The 7,478-nt window shown below is 37.3% G+C and overlaps 1 protein-coding gene across 1 annotated transcript; it reads right to left on the bottom strand.

Moving 5' to 3' along the window:
- Positions 1-1,564: 1,564 nt before the first annotated feature.
- On the bottom strand, positions 1,565-4,478 carry EXTL2 (exostosin-like glycosyltransferase 2). Its single transcript, XM_010143938.1, has 3 exons — positions 4,064-4,478; positions 2,718-2,788; positions 1,565-2,116 (listed from the first exon to the last, which is right to left on the bottom strand). The coding sequence occupies exons 1-3, from the start codon at positions 4,455-4,457 to the stop codon at positions 1,625-1,627; spliced, it is 957 nt and encodes a 318-aa protein (XP_010142240.1). The 5' UTR covers positions 4,458-4,478; the 3' UTR covers positions 1,565-1,624.
- Between the last annotated feature and the right edge of the window lie 3,000 nt (positions 4,479-7,478).

Here is a 7,478-nt window from a genome sequence, read left to right as displayed (position 1 = left end):
ACACTGACAGGACAAGGCAAAAGAATCCTCCCTTCCCCCAAAGAAACCCAAAGACTCACACCCAGAATCAGCCCTGCTGTTAAGAACTTGACATATTTCCAACCTCTTTTTGCTCAGCTAACTTATTACAAAAAAATGATAAATTACACCATTTGTGCAGATGTTATTTGTGTACTAGGTATTAACTGTTACTGATTGCCCATAGATACCTTTGAACTGATACTAAGAATCAACTAAAAGTTGGTGCAGATGAAACTAAGTCTACTTTGGATGCCAGATTTGATTCTGTGATCCAGAAAAATCACCATCTTTTTTATCTTTCCTCCATACCACAGAAATTCTGTAGCTGCAATGGGAAAGGTTTGTCCTGTCTACGTTAACATGATGCTTCCAGAACTAAAGTCCTGATCTAATAAAAGCTGTTAATGATAGGTCTGTTTCTTGCTATAGATGAAGCCAGGGAATTCAGAGACTGATAATAGTCCAGCCCTGTCAAATATCACTGTACCTTAAAATACTTCTCCTTATAATATTTGAGCCATTCATTGCACATTCTATCGTCATAGCCACCAAAAACAAAGATGAAGGGAACCAATAACTGAAATAAATATTCATTTGCAGGAGTAGTTTAAAAAATCAGTAGACTTGCTATATTATGAAATGTAGACTCCATAATAAATGTAGAACAGCTTGCTCTTACTAGGAATTATAAAGACAACATTTTTAAAAAGTGAGCATTTTCTTGGGCACATTTTTGTAACAATGTACATGCAAAATAGCAAAATAAAGTACTAAAGAGAGTACTAATAAATACTATGCCGTCAATTTCTTCTGGCTGCTTACACAAGTTTCATATTTCATCTCTTCATGTTTCTTAAATTTCCAGCTTCTAGGTTTTACCTTTCAGCTGCTTGCAATGTTTCAGCAACTCTAGGCAAATTAATAATAGGAAAAAAGCCACATGGGAGATTACTTTCCACTCTTAGCAGTAATAGATATTGTAGGCAATGGTTTTAGGACTATCTGAGATTAAGGTGAGGTACTCTTTCTGTCTTGCTTTCATTGCAGCTTCAGGAACATCTCAGAATATAGCTTATATACAGACTTGAAAGGGAGTTTTGTGGAGGAGTCTAGAAACGTGGCCAACAGTTTACTGCAGCCCTTCTATAGTTATACTGGGAACTGGGTAGGAGGAGGTGAGGAGGGCGGAGGTAAGGAAGCACCTCAACATGTAACTATCAAAATATGCCTAGACTTCATTTCACTAAATACATATATATATAAAAAAAAGAAATCAAAACTTAAGCACTGAAGGGTAGGAGTGCATTTCTGTCTGCATGTTTCTGAAGAAATGGCCCAGTTAACTGTAATAGCTTTTCAGGTTTTAAGGGCAGAGGATGATATTATCACAGCTAAACATTAGTAGATATTCTTTAAGTTTTCTCAAAACTTACCTTAAAGAATCAGTAAGAAAGGGAAAAAAATACTAAAAAGACATATGGAAACAAATTCAGAGGCTACAAATAAGGATGGCCAAGATGCAGTAATTACACCACCGTCTCTCCTTGAACTCCATACAATTCACTGACTATTGTTTAACATCTAACCCCTTAAATTTGTTGGCTTACATTTTATTTTTGTGATTGGCATAATTAGGAAAACCAAACTGGGAAATCATTATATTAGAATATTTTAAAGGCATGCCATCATAAATATTAACCAGTTTATTTACACAGTAAGATCTCTGTAAGAGATGCTCTGCTCGGTGCCACATTCCAGAATAGCCACTGTTAGTGTCTTTTTCTAAATTTCTTATATCAACAGGCTTCACAAACACTCCTGAAGGCTTTCCAGTATGCTTAGCTACCAGAAAATTCATGGCAATATCATCACAATTTTGAGTTTCATCTATTAAGGCATAAACAGCTTCTGGCTGTCTTTGAAAGTCTTCTAAATATCCACTATGAAAAAATGCTGCACCAATAAGAACCATAGAATAGTGATCTCCGTTTCCGAATCCAGGGTTCTGCAATTCGAAGCTGCCATAACTGTACACGCCAGAAGGAGTAGAAATGTGTTTTCTAGGAACAAATCCCACTATATGCTCTGGAAATTGCTGAAAGAAAAAAGAAATTTACCAAATCAAAATGAAGCCAACATGGTAAAATGAAAATATGCCTTAGATACTTTCATAAAAGAGATTTATGCTTTTTTTTAAATGAGATGGAGGAGCACAAGTTTATTGCCAGGGAAGAAAGAAACACTTGGCATATAGTTCTTTGATCTGCAAAAATGTTGCAAGTAAACAGAGTTTTACAAAACTGACACAATATGCCTTATTCCACGTCATATAGTGCCAAGAAACATCCATCCACAATTTCCAGATGTATATTTGGCACTCAAAATAAATTTACAGACAATTTAGAGAGAAACCCCCCCCCACATTTCTGTTTTGCCACCTACTGTCAATTTAAATAAATTCTGTAGTCAGCAATTTCATGTATAAGAGTTAAAAATTTGAAAGTTATAGTTTACTGATGTAGCTACTATTGAAGAATTTTTTTCAATTTCCACTATTCAATGCTTTCATCTTCTAAAATTTAACTTCACAGCTAGACAATCAATGGTAAAACTTTATGATCTAGCATTACTCTAATTAAAACCGTTAATCTCAATTGTAATTCACAAATACCGCCTGCCAAGGTGCAAAACATTACCTGCCAAACAGAAAAGGCAAAAGCAAGGTCATGAGCGCTGACTAGTGTATCATCATCCATCATTAAAACAGCTGAAGGAAGGAAAAAAAAAAAAAAAAGAAAAACATCATAAGATTAAATAGGTGAGTGCAGTATGCAGCACAGTACTTGACAAGTTAACTGTGAAACTTCTATGACCATTAAACTGAATTGCAGAACCATTAATGTAACTCTTTGAAAGCAGATTGAGAAAACATATTTAGATTTCAAAGCTAAAGAAAGGTTGCAACTTTGTGGTAACCTAAATTTTACATTATTTGCCAGGCTGGAACAAAGCTCAGCAACCTTTTGATCATCTGCAGTACAGGTGGACAGATGTGTGTTGGAAAACTTGGTAGTGTTTGGCAAGGCAACTCAAAATTCTACTGATTTTGTGTATGAGATTTATAGGGCAGTCTTAGTATAAAATTTTACACATCACCTCACTACTTGTGAATTCTAAATAAGTTTAACATATAGTACAGGCAACTTTCAACATGATTAACTACAGAAGGAAGAATCTTAAAACTCCAGATGCATTAAAGCTTTCTAAGTTTTCAGTCAGCATGAATTCTATTACAGTAAATAAAACACTTGGGAAGTTGAAGTTTCTAGTGTCTTCCTCAAAGTCATGGGTTTTGAGAAGCAAGGCATGTTAGGAAGGGGGCAGTAAATAGATTTACCTTTTACTAATCATGAGTAAGGTCAGGTCTGTAATGCAACATATGGGGGATTTTTCCACTTGAAACAAACAGGACTTATTGTTGTGCTTCTCCTGGAAAGAGCTTAGGAAGAATATTTAGATGAATAGCCAAAAGACTGGGGAAAATACTATTAAAAAGGATGCATAATTTGAGAAAGCCATACAGCTAGGGAGAGGAGTTTCTCTGACAAGCAGAATATGCTTGAGAACTTAGTCTTAAAATGAATGGATTAAATCAACTCTTTACCAGATCACTTAAGTTCAAATTAGTGCAGTGACTGAGCAAACACAGGGAGTACGAATTTCAGTTTACAATATAAAGGAAAGAGAGGCTGAGCTTCCTATGTTTGCCTGATAAAGGAAATGGAAAATAGATACAGTTGCAAAAGCCCATCAAAAACATTTCACATCCCTCTTTTTGTTTCCTTACTCTTACTTGACAGCCTCTGCCTGGCTGGCAGTGTCACGTATCTAGTATCACGACAGGTTTTTTCCATAATACCCACATTGTGTTAAGTGGCCCATGGATTTATTCCATCGTATAACTCAAACCATCTCTCTTTTAGCATTCCACTTTTAAGTGTAAAAAATAATAGTAGTAGTAACGATGTGAACTGCTGATTACCTTTTGTTTCCAGCTCAGGGAAATTCTGGAGTCTATTTCTCATGCGATTTACAGTTTGAACTTTAAAGACAACAGGGACAGGATGAGGCCCCAGGGAATTCCACATTTCCTCAGGTGTCTTCTCACCAATGTTGTTCCACACAACAATTACTTTATGTAGGTGGGGGATGGCTTGATAATGATTTAAAAGCTTTAGCAGTAAGTCGGTTCTATTATATGTCTGCATAATAAGAGTAAATGAATCCAAGGCAGACTGACTCTGGGTTTTTGCTTCCCTCCTCAAATTGGGCATTTTGTCATCTTTGATATTGGGAAGCAAAGCTGTTAAAGCACCTGCCACAAGAAGTAAGACAATAATCACAACAGAAGTGAAGCGTAGTAGGTGGATTCCCATAACTCTTCCTGGAAGCTTACAGAAGTGAAAATACCTTTAAAACAAGTAACAGGAAAGGAAAAGTCATTAATCCCATGTATAGGTATGTCCCTTACTTGAGCAAAACTCACGCAATATTAAGTAGCTTAAGTAAACTCATAAAGAAAGGCCCAAATCCTAAAATCCTCAACTATCGAGGGAGATACTTACTGTACTCTGCTTCTAATGGTTACGTGCTTTTAAGTTTTTTTTGTTAACTTTAAATTTCATTGTTTTGTAAAAATGAATTTAGAGTAATTCTTTCACGCTAGATTGTTTATCATCTCTTCCTGTCTCAGTACTGCATTTTTGACAGAACTATTACATACCTCACCAAACCCATCCAGCTAAAATTAGGAAGCAAATTTGTATGGAGATTCAGTACCTTCAGCACTGCAGGAGCACTGCCTTAACTGGGAAACAAAAGGGAGAGAAGGTGCCTCAAGAGCTCTGGCAGAAAGGAGGAAGTAAAGTGCTCTTTCTTTTTCCATTGCTCAGGCAGCAGACACAGAAGGAACAATCTTTATCACTGATTTGGTGAACATTTTGTCAATAGTTTGTGTATCTGCTTGATAATGGTTATTAATGTGGAAAATATGATTCTGCTCATACTGAGGCTACAAGACAGGTGGAGCAAAACAAACATGGCAAATGGAGTAACGTAATAACGCAGCAACACCAGTAACAGCTGGTCTGCTAAAGCCAGAACTCAGGGGAAACTGCAAACATCAAATGCTAGGTGCTAGATATCAGCTAACCTGCAGAGCAGCCTTAATGTAAGGCAGGAGTTTCTGGATCCTCCTGACTTTGGAGCTAAACAGGAGCTCTGAAAATGCAGCTCCTACGAAGGCAGCCGCAACATTCATGCTTCTTAGGTAACACTCACATTCTCCAGACATTTATAAATTGTAAACTCAGCATCCACAGTCCAGCAGCCGCTGCATTCCATACTTTGCAGTTCAAATGATGTATCATCCGCATCTATTCTTCCTACTTTACTTGCAAGATTAGTATGAATTGAATAAAAGATGAATATTCTAAGCTTACTATTAAACAGTTACTCATTTGTATGCATTACTCATGTTACTCCATTAGAAATTTCTAGGCTTTTAACAGGGAATTCTGATCAAATTGAGTGATCCTGGACAGCCACATCAATTAGAATTTTTGAGAGAACAACTGTATGGTTTTTTCACAGAAGCTTTGGTAATTTTTTTCCACAGTGCATATACAATGCTTGAAAATGTAGTCTAAAAACACCTCTCAAACTTACCTCATGGTTGCCAAGTAGGATTGTTTCTTCCCCCCTTGTTTTTATAGGACAGTTGTTTGTGATCTTCTGATCTGTTGGAAATTAAAGGGACTCTATAACTGAAGATCAACAATTATCCCAAGTGCTACCCTGCATTCTTTTACAAGTAAACATTCCTCTCAATTCCTGATTGATATATGCATTCTTGCCAACTATCCATTCCCTTTCCCTATTGCTCAGTTGAATAATTGTCTATGCCTTTCAATGAATATTCCAGAAAAGTTATTACACCAGTTGGTTAGAAAGAAAAGCACAGCATATTCCTCTGCTTGTAAAATTGTTGCTTGGAATCAATGCAATGTCTACGTGTTCCATCCTTAGGGTCAACTACAGGGATACAAGCAGGTCTCCAGAACCTCACATTCTCTTGCTTTGTTCACCAGGCACCACTAAAAAAATATATTTGTCTACCAGAGACTGGTGAGTAGTCCCAACAAAATTACTTTCTTTTCTGGCTCATCCCCTTCAGAGTCTCCTTCCTCTAAGCTTACCAGTTGCATTCAAGGTTTAAGAGACACAGCATTTTGTTCTTCCCATCTGGTTTGGCAGCTTGGCAGAAGGGAAAGCAAGTATGAGTGTAAGCACAAAAAGCAAGGATGCACAAGGCACAGGACAGTAATTTAAGAAACCTGTGTCTGTTGAGGTTCCTAGGTTGTTGGAGGGATTTTTGTTCTTTTAAAACTAGTTGAACAAAGAAAGGGAGTTTTTATTTGTGATTTCACAATGGTACTATAAAAGCGTAGAAAGCGAGAGCCTGTATTTAATAATAGCACCTATGCCTAACTTTGCAAGAGTAATTTGTCTAGGTTACATAAACTTACTTCTTAAAAGTACAGAATTGAGAATTTGGGTATACCAATCTGAGGATGTCCACAAATACAGCTCTTCCCAAATCTGAGTTCCTGACTTACTCTATGATGCAGGAGAGATCGCTGAAACTACTTCCAGAAGCTAATCACTTGTTTTGGTTGCTTCATTATATAGGTTTAAACAATCAGGCCTGGCTTTTAAGAACGATTGGCAGCAGTGGCTACTCAGCATTTCTGAGGTTCACCACGTCGTAGTCATACCTGCTTTTAAAAAGGTCACTTCTTGGTTATATTTGCTTTCCCCAATTGCAACCTAGTCTCAAGAATACTAACCAATGCTACTGTAACAATTAATTAGTTGAAATTTAAAAACATACTTAAGGTGCAAATACGTATGTTTTTTACTGTGGTAAAGAGACTTCCTGGCTTGCCATACATTCTTATGTTTACTCAACTGCATACAATAGGCTGTAGTGATAAGTAAGGACGACAGTATAACATCCTCCCTATTTAAAATAAATGTACAGACAGAATCTTTAAAGTTAGCATTATGGCATTTTCCAGTAAGAAAGTGCTGATCAGTTCTGCCAATTAAGTTATGAAATTGCAATGCAAGATTGACCTCTTAAAGATAATTCTTACAGTACCGCAGACGACACCTCTTCAAAACAAAATTGCTGAAAATAAAAACCGTATGTCAAAATACAGCGTTTTAATCCTCATTCCAATAAGACTTCTTGAAGGGGTTCCCCTCTCGTCGTGGGCACAGCGTTTCATAACAGTTACCTGTAGCCGCGCAGCAGAAGCGCAGAGCTGCTCCTCCCGGGCAGGGCACACCGCGGCCCCACACGCCCCCCGGCCGGCCGCCCCTCAGAGGCGCCG

The sequence above is a fragment of the Buceros rhinoceros genome, unplaced genomic scaffold (assembly GCF_000710305.1).
Source record: "Buceros rhinoceros silvestris isolate BGI_N320 unplaced genomic scaffold, ASM71030v1 scaffold47249, whole genome shotgun sequence".
NCBI lineage: Eukaryota > Metazoa > Chordata > Aves > Bucerotiformes > Bucerotidae > Buceros > Buceros rhinoceros.
The sequence above is the reverse complement of the archived record's forward strand: the minus strand, read 5'-3'. Positions and strand labels throughout refer to the sequence as shown.